The 12,758-nt window shown below is 50.3% G+C and overlaps 3 protein-coding genes across 6 annotated transcripts in view; 2 read left to right on the plus strand and 1 right to left on the minus strand.

Annotated features, from left to right (window-relative positions):
• The window catches only part of ACYP1 (acylphosphatase 1), an 820,450-nt gene that overhangs the window by 398,083 nt on the left and 409,609 nt on the right, over nt 1-12,758 (plus strand). The window lies entirely within an intron of this gene.
• TMED10 (transmembrane p24 trafficking protein 10) overlaps nt 1-12,758 on the plus strand; it is a 553,877-nt gene that overhangs the window by 209,558 nt on the left and 331,561 nt on the right. The gene's annotated exons all lie outside the window — the stretch shown is intronic.
• Nucleotides 1,764-12,758, minus strand: part of JDP2 (Jun dimerization protein 2) — a 42,884-nt gene continuing 31,889 nt past the window's right edge. For all 3 annotated transcript variants that reach the window (XM_050798906.1, XM_050798908.1, XM_050798907.1), the window contains exons 3-4: nt 10,711-10,815; nt 1,764-2,929 (exon numbers count right to left, since the gene is read on the minus strand). In XM_050798906.1, the coding sequence (XP_050654863.1) occupies nt 2,744-2,929; nt 10,711-10,815 (291 nt within the window). In that variant the 3' untranslated portion in view covers nt 1,764-2,743. The remainder of the gene's footprint in view (nt 2,930-10,710; nt 10,816-12,758) is intronic.

Genomic DNA, 12,758 nt, shown 5'->3' on the forward strand with positions numbered 1-12,758 from the left:
TGCCTCAGTTTTCTCATCTGTAATGTTGGGATGCTAGTACCTACCTCCCAGCCAGGCTGCACAAAGCAGCTGAGGTCACACGTGCACAGTGGCAGGTGCCCAGAACAAACTCAAATGCTGGCTCTTGCAATGAAGCCTATAATTGTGACTTCTGGCCACAGGAGTGGCCAGTGGTCCTGGTGAGGAAGGCTCCGCACAGCACAAGTCACTGGTGTGGTGACTTTGAAAGACAGCGCACCTGCTGTCAAATAGGCTAAGGAGGCTGTATTTTGGAGATGCCAGCTCCTGGTGGCCAAGCACAGGACCAGGGGAGCCACAGCCAGTGGCACGTGGCAGTCCTGCAAGAACATCCACTAGGTCACTGGAGGGGCCCTGGTAAGTCCACTTCATTTTTCTCATCGCTTGAAAAATATCAAAGAATTACAGCGCAAGGGGTTCTTGACACAGAACTGCCTCACCTGCATCGTCCGGACCAACAGCATCAAGACCCCCGAGTCAGAAGGCAACCCGCTGCCACAACCCTCTGCCACAGCTGACAGTGAGGGGACCAGATCCTGTTTCTAGGGCGGGGTGCAGGGGAGTCCACGACAAGTGTGTTGAGTGGAGAGAAACTGAGGAGTGAGCGAGGGAGGGACCACAGGTGTGTTAATCACCATTCTCCACTTCTGCCCATCCCAGAAGGTCTCGTCCACGATTTGGGAAGCAACCCAGGTTCACTGCTGTTCTTGACACGAGTCATCACCAGCAACTAGTTATCCTAAGTCCAGCAATGGAGGAGAAAGAGCACATGATTAGAATGCAGGAGTCAAGTTTAGTTGGGTAAACTGTAGCCTTTGCAAGCTTCAGTATACAAGGGAGCTAAAAACACCTCTCCCGCCTTCCTCACGCATGCCTTGAGAACTGCCGAGTGCCAGCTACACAGCAGGCACTGAGTGAATGCCACTGAGCTGCTCCGGCTCTGGGTGGCAGGGATTCAGCTGTTGGGGGTGAAGGGGTGAGGAAGCCGTCCACACCCTTCCCCGGGTCAGGCACACATTGACCAGAGTAGCTGGTTCACTCTGTGATCATGGGACAACCTGAAACTCCATCCAGCCTTCCCAGAAACCACGAGGACAATCATAGTGGGTTGGTGACAGGAAGAAAGTCACAGGCCTCTGGAGGTAGAGTTCAAACACCAGCTCTGTCCCTTGCTAGCTGGGTGACCTTGGATAAGTCGCTTACCTTCCCTGAGCCTCGGTTAAATCGTCTGTAAAACGGCAAGAATCATGCCTATTTTGTGCTGTTGTGAGAAGGGAAGAGACTATGTCTGCTTGTCACAAAATAAGTCTTCAACAAATGGTGGCTGCGAGTTTAATATCCCTGGGCTTCTAATTCGCCATCTGTGAGCGGGGGACAAGTGTTGCTCCCTGGCAAGGCTGCCATGAAGACGAAATGAGACATTGTGTGGAGCAAGCACAGGATTCACTCCTTACTGAAGGCCCCAAGAGGGCAAGACTCAGGTCTGTTTCATCCTCCAGTGAATTCTCAGGGCCTGGCACACAAAACAGGCCCTCAGAAAACACCTGCAGAGTGAGTGAACACACGGACTGCTCTCAGAATAGTAACTGCAGGTGGCTTAATGTCTCTGAGCCTTAGCTTCCTCATCTGTGAAATAGGAGAGCTGTCGTGAGAGCAAAAGGGCCTACAGCAGAGGTGCCAAACAGTCTCTGACTCTGAGAGGGCCTTGCACCCATTCCCCAGGCAGACACCACGCAAGGCGGCTGTGTACGTAAGAGCAATGTTTACTGAGCGATACAGGACTGAGTACTATGAAGGGTTTACAAGGATGGAAATGCACCCCGCCCCCGCCCTGGCCACCCCCGACACCCAGAGACTACAGTACTTAGGAGTTACACACAACGGCCGTAACTGGTGGCTATCTGTTCATAACAAACAAACCATAGCATATTTATACTGTATCACATCGAGTGATTATAGAAATCCATATATATATTGCTTGTATAAAATCTTTTTTTTGTAAAAAATATTAAAAAAAAAAAAAAAAAAGGAAAGTATAAAAAACATGTGCAGTTGAAAGCCCTGCCAGGACAGCCAGTCTGTAAACATTCGGTGAGTATGTGCTTTGGAAGGGCGCCCGCGCCTCAGTGCCCACAGCAAACTCCAGCAGGGCTGGCGAGGGTGCGCCCGGCTGCCGCCTCCTGGGCAGGGCCGCGCTGGACCGAGGTGGGTGGGGGCATCAGGGCCCTGCAGCACACCCCTCTCCAGCTTCGCATCAGGGTGAGGGGCAGGGCTGGGGGCAGGTGGGTTGCAGTTTCATTCTGAGTTCTGTCCTCAGCCTCATTTTGGTTGCAACTCATGGCTTTTCCTGGCTGTTCGGAGGTTCCTCGGGTGGGTGCCCTGGTGAAGAGGCCGGAGGAGGGCCCAGGGCTGCCTCACTGGGCGTCTCCCTGGCCTCGGTGCCTCTGTCCTGCCTTCTTCAAGTGGGGCCCCAGGCAGGACAGCCCTACCCGAGGGTCAACTTTGGTCTCAGCGCTTGGTCCCTCTGGGTTTCCTCAGCCTGCTCTTCCCCCTGGGTGGCTGATCTGAGTTTCACAAAAAAGCTCGGCTGATGCTGGCTGTGCTGAACCTCATTGTACAGTTTTTCATGCACCAAAGGAAGGGCCATCTGGGGCCCCCCTCCTCCTCCCTCTTCGTCACTTGTCCTCCTCCTCTTCCTCCTCCTCCACCTCCTCCCAGCCCATGGTCACTTCTTCTCGAGCTGCTCGAGCAGCGGGTTGCCTTCTGACTCAGGGGTCTTGACACTGTCGGTCCGGACGATGCAGGTGGGGCGGTGTCGGTTCAGCATCAGGATGAGCTGCTGCCGCTCCTGCTTCAGCTCCTCGATCTGGGTCTTCAGCTCTGCGTTCATGAGTTCCAGCCGCTCCGATTCCTGTGTGCAAACACAGAAGCATGCTGTGAGTTTCACGGGGACTGGCTCTGTGGTTAGGCACAGGGCATGCTGGGCTGGCATTGGCCTGTCTTCTGCAGGAGGAAGCACAGACCCTGCTACTGAGCCCCTGGCTAACTGACTTTCTGCAGGCAGTGCCCGCCACAGCGGTGACACTGGCGTTACATTCAGGTTATATTCTAGGGCCAGCCAGGCTCACGTCCCACCTCTCTTCCCTCCCTCGATCCACCCCAGCTTCAGTGACCGCCTTGCTATCGCTCAAATATGCCAAATACTCTGTTGCCTCAGGGCCTTTGCACAAGAAAGAAAGGGTGGGCAAAGAAAGGAGGCCAGGTGGACCTAGAGCAGGTCTATGGAGCAAGCATGGGGGTCCCTGAAGGGGGACACAGATGGCGGTGTAATGGCAATGTGCTTTGATGTGTGACAGACACATGTGGGAGATATCTTGGCCGGTGGGATGAGTGAGTGCAGTGTGGTCATGTTATTCCTTCTAAAACATGTGCTTCCTAGCTATTAGTCTGTAATTATTTCAATAGCCTCTTCCTTATCCCTATAATCTGGAAGCTTTCCCCACAGACAGGGAATCAGCAGTCATCCTGCTGGATCCCAAATGAGGTTTCCAATAGACCTCGAGTGAGATTTCCAGGGAACTTCCAGCTCAGCTGGAGAGGTTCCAGGGGAAGAAAGGAAGGTTGACGATTTGATTCGGGAGGTGGCGAGGATTACATGTCCATAGTGTAGATGAGAGATGGGCATATCCATTCAAGGCTTGGGGAGTTGAACAGTAAAACAGCATCCGAATAATTTTTCTTGGATTATGTCTAAAAACTTTGAGAGTTGACATTTATTCGAGGACCAGCAAAGTTTCAGACCAGTGGTTCTCAACTAGGACTGATTTTGCCTCCTAGGAGACATTTGGCAATGTCTGCAGACATTTTTGATGATCACAACTCAGGGGGAGCTGTGCTACCAGCATCTAGCAGGTAGACGCCAGGGATGCTCTAAACACCCTTCAATGCACACAGGCCAGCCCCAGGAGTATTTAGTCCAAAATGGCGATAGTGCAGAGATTGAGCAACCTGTATCAAAGAGCAAGCAGTAGTTGCAACTGCGTATGTGACAACCAGAGGGCCTGTGAGCCCATAAGCCTGCCGGTCCTCCTGGCAGGGCACAGGTGGAGCAGCCTCTCCAGGGGGTCCCCAGAACCCTCAGTGGGCCCAACCCTCTCCCTCCAAGGGTGCCGTCTTCCTCCCACAGCCGGTCTGACCGAACTGTTCCTTGTACTCATCTCCGAGGCGGCAGCATGAGTGCCTGGGAACTCAGAACTGCTGAGACGGGCAGGCCTCGTGACTACACGCTGAGAGAAAACAGCCTCACTAAAGGAAAAAAAAATGCTCGGGGAAAATATTAAAAACCAGCTCTTGTGGTTTTTGGTTCCACAGGCTGGGACGTGACTGGGAAGCTGGCCTGGTTCTCTGTTCGGAGAATTCCCAGAGAGGCGCATCTTGGAGGGCCAGGAGAGACCCCGTGTGAATCCATGGAAGCCTGTGAACCCTCAGGCTGGGGCAGTTAGGTGCCAGTGTCAGCCCCCTGCTCACTGGTGACTCTCTGGTGACCTTGGGAACTTCTTACAAACCCTCTGACCATCACGGTCTCCCCAGCCCAAGGACTTAGCTCCATCTTCAAACTCTCCTGAGCCTCCGATTCAAGGAGTGTCAGGGTAACCCACCCATCCGTGAGTGTTTGCTGAGGCCCTGCTATGTACAGTGAATGCCCCGGGGAATCCAAGGGCCATGAGTCCCCAACTGGCTCTTGTGGCGTTTCCACCGTAAGCGGGAGCAGCAATCTGTGCAACAAGGCAGAGCTTGCTGTGTGACCATCCGCCACCCAGGGTTCAGAAGACCTTAGAGAGGGCTAAAGAGCGGGTCTGACCTTGCGCATGAAAGATGGGTTGACTCAGGCTGGGTTGAGAAGGGGAAGGAGGGACTTGCGGGTGGAGAACCCTGAGTGAACAAAGACCCAGGCATGGGAAAGCTTAGGATGGGTTTAGAAGGGAAAACTATTCCACTGTGACCACAGCTCGCTTTAGGACATAGTAGGGTAGAAAGCTGAGAAGGTGGGTTGAGAGCCAGCCCGTAGCTCTGGAAAGCTTGTGGGTTGAGAATCTGAGTCTAGAAGCAAGTTTCTTAACTTCTCTGAGCCTCAGTTATTTCTTTTGCAGCCAGGTGAGGCTCTTGGGGATTAGATGAACTCACAGGGAAAAGCACTTTGTAAACCAAACAGAGAGGCTTACTGTAACTTATAAGCAAGAGAATAGCATAAAGAAGAAAGAGAGGGAAAGAAGGAAGATGTCTCAAATAAAAATCAGCAGATCTTGGTGACTGGCAGGATTTGGAGAAGGAAGGAGATAGGGCAGAGAGCTGACTATGAACCCGATGGAGGGTCTGAGGAATGGAGCCTGAGAGGAGAGCTGTTCTGGAAAGTGGCGGGAAGGAAAAGGAGGAGTTTGTTTTGGGTACAGTGAGTTTGAAGTTAAAACTGGACATGCAAGGGGAAGCCTCTGACAGGCAGAATTCAATAGCACTGCACACATAGATCTGCCTCCTAGAAATTACCACGTGTCAAACCAACTCTATGGGAGCGTCTGTATCACACAAAAAGATGAGTGCAGTGTAGGGTAACTTGCTTCACTCATGCAGCTATCATACAAAGAACATTATATTCTGTGGGTTTTAAATGTTAGGGTACATCATGGAATATCCCAAATTCTGACTGGCTGTCAGAATGTAACTAACTGCTTTTTTTTCTTTTGAGACGGAGTCTGGCTCTGTCACCCAGGCTGGAGTGCAGTGGCAAAATCTTGGCTCACTGCAACCTCTGCCTCCAAGGTTCAAGCAATTCTCATGCCTCAGCCACCCAAGAAGCTAGGATTACAGGCATGTGCCTCCATGCCCGGCTAATTTTTATATATTTAGTAGAGACAGGGTTTCACTGTGTTGGCCAGGCTGGTCTCGAACATCTGGCCTCAAGTGATCTGCCTGCCTCGGCCTCCCAAAGTGCTGGGATTACAGGCATGAGCCACCGTGTCCGGCCAGGATGTAGCTAACTGCCTTTTAGTTCTACTGCCTTCCATACTCAAAGAGTTATTAGTTGGCTCTACATATTTATTTATTGTGTAAGTATAAGTTGAGTTCAGAAGAATCTTTTTTTAAAAACCATGATTGTAGAAGTGGTTTGTGACTTTATAACAGCAATTACCTAATTTGTTTTCCTAATTAATGAAGGAACTAAGCGAAGATCTTTCTCGCATTAATTATGAAGCATGTACCTCCGGCTGCATTTTTGTTTATTGTTTTGCCTTCTGTTAGATATTTATTGCCCCAGAGAAAATGAAACCATTTGTTATTTTAGAATAGAATTAGTACATGTTAAGGTTCTGCCTCCTACACTGTGGTCGGCAAAGGCAGTAGAAAGAATACAAGGTGAAGAGCTGTGTGTCCTGGCTTTTAATCCTGGCTGTGTGACCTTGGCCACGTCACTTCCTCTCTCTGGGCCTCAGTTTCCTCCCAGAAAATATGATGATTGGCCCAGGGGACTTTAAGCATTAAGATTGTTTAAATTGGCTGGGCATGGTGGCTCACGCCTGTAATCCCAACACTTTGGGAGGCCGAGGTGGGAGGATCACTTGTGTCCAGGAGTTCAAGACCAGCCTCGGCAACACACGGAAACCTCGTCTCTACAAAAAACAGAAAATGAGCCAGGCGTGGTGGTGTGCCTGTAGTCCCAGCTACTCAGGAGGCTGAGGTGGGAGGATCACTTGAGCCTGGGAGTACAAGGCTGCGGTGAGCTATGACTGTGCCACTGAACTCCAGCCTGGGTGACAAAGTGAGACTCTGTCTCAAAAACAGCAATAGCAACAACAAAAGATCGTCTGAATCTATATTTTTAAAAAGCTATTCTAAGGCACATAAAATAGAATTCCACTAACTTTCTGTAAGAGCTGAGAAGCAGCCTGATATGCCCTTTGAGCCTGAAAGGCCTGTCTGGATTAAAATGCTGACTCGGCTACTTGCTAGCTATGCTTCTGCGAACGAGTTTCCTCATTTCTTTTGAGTCTGGGCAACCTGAATATTGTGTGGGGCACAGAGGAAGCCCCAGGTTCTCGTCCTGACTCGGCCACTGTGTGACCTTGAACTTCATCAATGGATGGGACTGCATTTCCTCCTCCCAGGGCCACTGTGACCATCAAGGAGAGAGTGGCTGTGAAGACCAGAGGGCACCAGAGGAATGTGAGATAGCATTATTGCTACTAACATCTAAAGAACCTGGGTTAGGACAGCATTGTGAGAGAAGCTGCCAGCATTATACAAGGCAGAAGCCTAAGGGCCACTGCTCCTGACTGCAGACTGGAGGAGGTACTGAGGTAGCCCCAGGGCCTGTCGGGTGTGGCCCTGACCCCTCCCAAGGCCTGCCTCTTTCCCTGGGTTCAGGGCTCGGCTAGTCTAGGCAGGCAAACTCTGAGATGCAGTAAGAATCTTGCAGGTGTAGATCTGGGTGTCCAGGGGTCAAGGGTGGGACGGTGGTTTTTTACCTCTAATATATATATACAGTTGTCTCTCAGTAGCCGTGGGCAATTGGTCCCAGGACTCCCCGAGGATACCAAAATCCGAGGATGCTCAAGTTCCTTATATAAAACGGAGTGTTATTTGGATATCGCCTATACATATCTCCCATATACTTTAAATCATCTCTAGGTTACTTATAATGACTAATACGATGTAAATGCTATGTAAATAGCTGCTATGCTGTGTTGTTTAGGTAATAATGACAAGGAAAAAAGTCTGCATGTGTTCAGTACAGATGCTTTTTTTTCTGAATATTTTTGATCTGCTGTTTGTCAAATCACAGATGCAGAATGCTTGGCTATGAAAGGCCGCCTGTAGATATGTGTTCCAACTATATATATACCCTTACTTCAAAAATAATTAATATTTATTAACAGCTAATATATGTATCTCTGAGCCTTGTATTTTACCTATTAAAAATAAACTACAAGAGAATCCCCCCAGGTCTGCAGGCACTGACTGTCAACACAGCCGCCTGCATTCATGCCTTGAACTTCACACCCAACCTCTGCTTCCAAGGCTGGGGAGGAGGAGGAGAACACAGGGGTGAGTGGAGGGCTAGGCTTGGGCCCAGACAATGCTGCCCAAATCTCCTCCCAGACCCCAAGGCCACACGCTTCTCTCTCACTGGAACAACACGACACTTCCAAAACTGATCCTTCTACCTCAATCTGTGCCCCACGTTGCCGCCAGAGGGATCTTTTGAAGGTATGCGTCTCCCTTCCTGCAGCCCTTCAGTGGCCCTCCATGACCATATAATTCATCATCCTAGTGCAGTACTTGTGAGAGTGAAGGAAGCGGCTACTAATTATTAGGCCAGGACAACAGACACAGATTGGGCATGGCTCAGGCAACCCAGCATCTAGCATCACCCTATTATGAGGGATCTGGGCCCTGCCTGCCTCTCCAGCCCACCGCTTGGTACTCTAAACTCCAGCTGGTATCCTTTTCAATGCCTTAAACACATCCTTAAACAGCACCTTTTGCCTTTGCTTGAGCCCTTCCATTCCTCATAACCCCCTAGGGCCTCCATCTCACTGCTCCTACTCCTCTTTTATGTCTGAATGGAAGCAGCCTTTCCTTAGCCTAGACCAGGACAGGGCCCTTGCTGTGTGTTCTCACAGCTCGCTGGGCTTGCCAGACACAACGCTCGGCACACGTCACTATTCCTTGTTTCCTGCCTCCCATCCCACTACCAACACCGCCTGCCTGCCCTCTGTGTCCCAGGCACTCACTACACACCTACTAAATGGATGAGTGGATCAGCAAAGGATGAATAAATCCAAGCCCACCACTCGCTAGCAGTGTGACCTTGGCCAAGTAACTTGACCTCTCTGAGCTACAGGTCAGTCTCTAAAATGGGGATAAATAATATTATCTCACTGGAATGTTATAAGGATTAAATAAAACATGGGAAATGCCTGGCACACCGTAGGTGCTCAGCTAGTGTTATTGGAATGTGAAGGGCAGTGAGTGCCGTTCCTTGGGCACCAACTCTTTATTGCACTGGTGTGTCACTAACATGCTGTCCGCTCAGGCGTATCTCGCCTAGCAATCGGCTGACAAGCTCTTGAAGGCAGGGATCTCATGCGAAGCTTCTCTAGTCCCTGCTGTTTCTCATCCAGCTCTGCTCATGGCAGGCACTCGGTGCTGGAAATGAGGTATGTGACACTTCATCCATCTTGAAGGCTCGTGTCTTAGAAACTTCCTGAAGATTCCCAGCCCAATGTTGTAGCACCCTCTCTTCCAACGGGCTCCCAGATCCAGGAGTCTAACTCCTGTCTACAGTAACCATTCCCTGCCCTGGACACTCACAGCCTGCAGGTAGATACATGGCCCCATGCCGTCTACACCCAGGACCACAGAATAGCTCTCTGCTTGTTGCAAGTATGAGAAGATCCCCACAGACCCTCCAGAGTCCAAGAACACCAGGCCAATCTAGCCTTGTCTCTCCAGCTCCCACAGGAGGACTGTGTCTGCTCCTTCCTGTGTGCCCCCAACGTACCCAACACAAGAATGCACATTTAGTACATGCTTAAAAATACCTGTTGAATCAATTAATGAACAAAAGAGCGAATGAATGAATGAATGAATGAATGCCAATATAGCAGAAATGTGGACAAATTACTTAGCCCCCACACTTCCTTAGTTTCCTTATCTGTAGAAAGAGAATAATGAAGTTACCCACTTCATATGGTTATTATCCCAATAAAATGAGATGATGTACATACAGCATTTAGCACAGCACCCAACTTTACAAATAGTGGCAACTATTGTTAATTACTGTGTATTTACAGAATAGGACCTGCCCCATTCTGTTATTATTATACATTATCATTATTATTATTCAGCAGTGAAACAATGATTAGGGGTGGAAAGACCAGAGACTCCTGGCCTGGACTGATTAGCTTTCTGGTCATGTTTCCTCACTGCCAGCCACCATTTCTGAGATGCAGGGAAGCTCTAAGAGGCAGGACTCAAGAGAAAAAGAACAAACATCCTGCTTGGCACATTCCAAATGAAAGGGCAGGTAGGGCCAGGAGGAAAAGCAACCCCTGGCTGACCTCTGCATGCAGAGCTGACCTCTGATTCCCAGAGGCAGCATCAAAGAGCTTGGAGGTCACCTTCAGTGGAGCTGAGGGGCTGGCCAGATGGCATGCAGGGCTGGATAAGCCACCTGCAGCTAAGGGAAGGAGCTTTTCTCTGTGCATAGGTAGCCAGGCCAGAGGCTGTGTCCAGTGCCTACATGCAGGATGTTACTACCTAGCTTCACTGGCACCCACCCTAGACAACTTTGGTAGCCACCAGGGAACCAAAATAGAGAGTGGCAGTCCTGGACGATCTGGGTCAATCAGCACCAAGGGTCTATCTTCAGTGGAGGGGAACTTGTCTCCTCCTTCCTTCTTGGGCTTCCAGGGGTTGTGTGGGCAGGAACTGCTGAAGGCTGCCCTTAGTTGTCTTAGTTCAGAGATGGGAGAGGAAACAGGAGGTAGCAAAGAGCAGAGGGGTCAAGGCTGCTTTGGCAGCTGCCAGCAGATGCTCATTGACTACAGAGACATCTGATGGCCTGTCCTGGTCCAGAGTACACAAGCTCACTCCAAGGAATGGCAGACCTCCCCACCCACCCAGTCAGCTCACCCGCTGCAGAAACTCCGTGCGCTCCTTCTTCTTGTTCCGGCATCGGGCTGCTGCGACTTTGTTCTTCTCCCGGCGCCTTTTCCTTCGCTCCTCTTCCTCATCTAGCTGTGAGGGCACAGAGCCACTGATTAGACATTGAGGCAGGCTTGGAATACAGCTTCTCTCCTGACACACAGACAGAGGGACAACTTCGCCTTTCTAACCCATGTCTCGGCAGTGAACAAGTGATCACTTCTGCCAGCCCACTGCCTGGAGCATTGGAAGTATCTCCCAGCCAGTCCAAGGATCCTCTTAGAGCATCCCAGGGAGGAGTCAGAGGCCAAAAAGGGAAGGGATTCTGCTATGGTTTGAATGTGTCTCCCAAACTTCAAGTGTTAGAAACTTAATCCCCAATGCAACAGTGTTGAGAGGTGACACCTTTAAGAGGTGATTAGTAACAATATTAATGAATGGATTAATGTTGTTATTAGAAAAGGGGGTTTGTTATAAAAGGAAATTTGGTCCTTTCTTGCTCTCTTGTACTCTCTTGCTTTCCCACCTTCTGCCCTAGGATGATGCAGCAAGAAGGCCTCACAAGACACCAGCACCTTGCTGTTGGACTTCACAACGTCCAGAACTGTGAGAAATAAATTTCTTTTCTTTATAAATTACTCAGTTGGTGGTATTCTGTAATAGCAACACAAAATGGACTAAGACAGATATCTGGGTTCAGATGTCCTGAGGGAGAAGCAAGCCCAGAGACTTAGGAGGCCCCTTGCTTCTGTCCCCAGGGTCCCTCAGCTCTCCCACAGGTGGGCATCCTGGGGGAAGAATATGCAAAAGCAGAGAAAAGGATTAAAGCCAGATGAGGAGTTCAGGAGGCCAGGAGCCTGGCAAGTCTACTCACATAGAGGTGGCACCCAACGGGCGGTGACGGCCTTTTCTTTTGCCCAGCCCAAGCCCTCTGGGTACAATTTTCCAGGCCAGTCGTTCCCAAGCACTTCCTTTAAAAACGCCTTGGGCATGGACACAGGTTCTACATTCCACTGCCACCCCTTCCTACCTCCTTGACTATCTTTGTCTTCTCCACTTACCTTCTGTTGGGATTTAAGATCTTCCCTGCCCCTCCATACCCAATATTCCTTTCTTGGTCCTTCCAAATGCTGGGATCCATTTCCTCTTGTCACTAACAGTCTCCCCAGCCTAGGATGCCCACCTGCGGAAGAGCTGAATGACCCTGGGGCACAAGCAAGGGGCCTCCTGAGTCTCCAGGCTTGCTTCTTCCTCAGGACATGTTAAGAAATTCACTATGCATGAAACAGGACCCCTCGAATGGGGAGAAGGAGACTCACTGCCCACTAGCACAGACTTCGAATCAAAGTTGCTGTTGTTATTGTTCCATTAGTAATAATAACAAGAGGTGCCATTTGTTGCCTACTTTGCTAAATGCTTTAAACACATATCTTTTAATCCACACCATCAAAGTCTTATGAGGAAGTTACTATTACTGTACCATTTTACAGATGGTGAGACTGAGGCTCAATAGTTCAATTTGCCCAAGGCCATGCAACTAGAAAATAGCAGAGTCAGGATTCAAACTCAGATTTCTGTGGTTTCAACCATCCTGCTCCTGACCACCAGCCCTTACAGCCCCAGTCTGTCAGGAGCACTTGATGTGGCACCTCTTGCTGTACATTACCTACCAGGAAAATCTGAAGGACACCCAAGACCAGCTGGGCTGGGGACAGCCCAGAGTCATAGGCCATTAGAGAAGCCGTTGGATTGCCCTGGGCTTGCCAACTCTCTCACTTCTCCAGCCAGGGAGAAGGGTGCGGGGGGTGACTCTGGCAGCCCAAGGCCTGGAACGAGGTCTCAGCCCAAAGGGCTATAGGCCAGGAAAATAAACAGCCTCTCTCTGCACACTCCCAGCATGCTCTGGGGGCTCAGGACAGAGTGCCTGGGCCCGAGACCAGCACCATGGCCATCAGCACAGGCCTTGGCAGGGCAGCCCCCTTTCTGCCTCCTCACCACCTCTGAGCTTCTCCCTGCCCGACTCCCACCACACCTGG

This window comes from Macaca thibetana, chromosome 7, assembly GCF_024542745.1.
Source record: "Macaca thibetana thibetana isolate TM-01 chromosome 7, ASM2454274v1, whole genome shotgun sequence".
In the NCBI taxonomy this organism is placed as follows: domain Eukaryota; kingdom Metazoa; phylum Chordata; class Mammalia; order Primates; family Cercopithecidae; genus Macaca; species Macaca thibetana.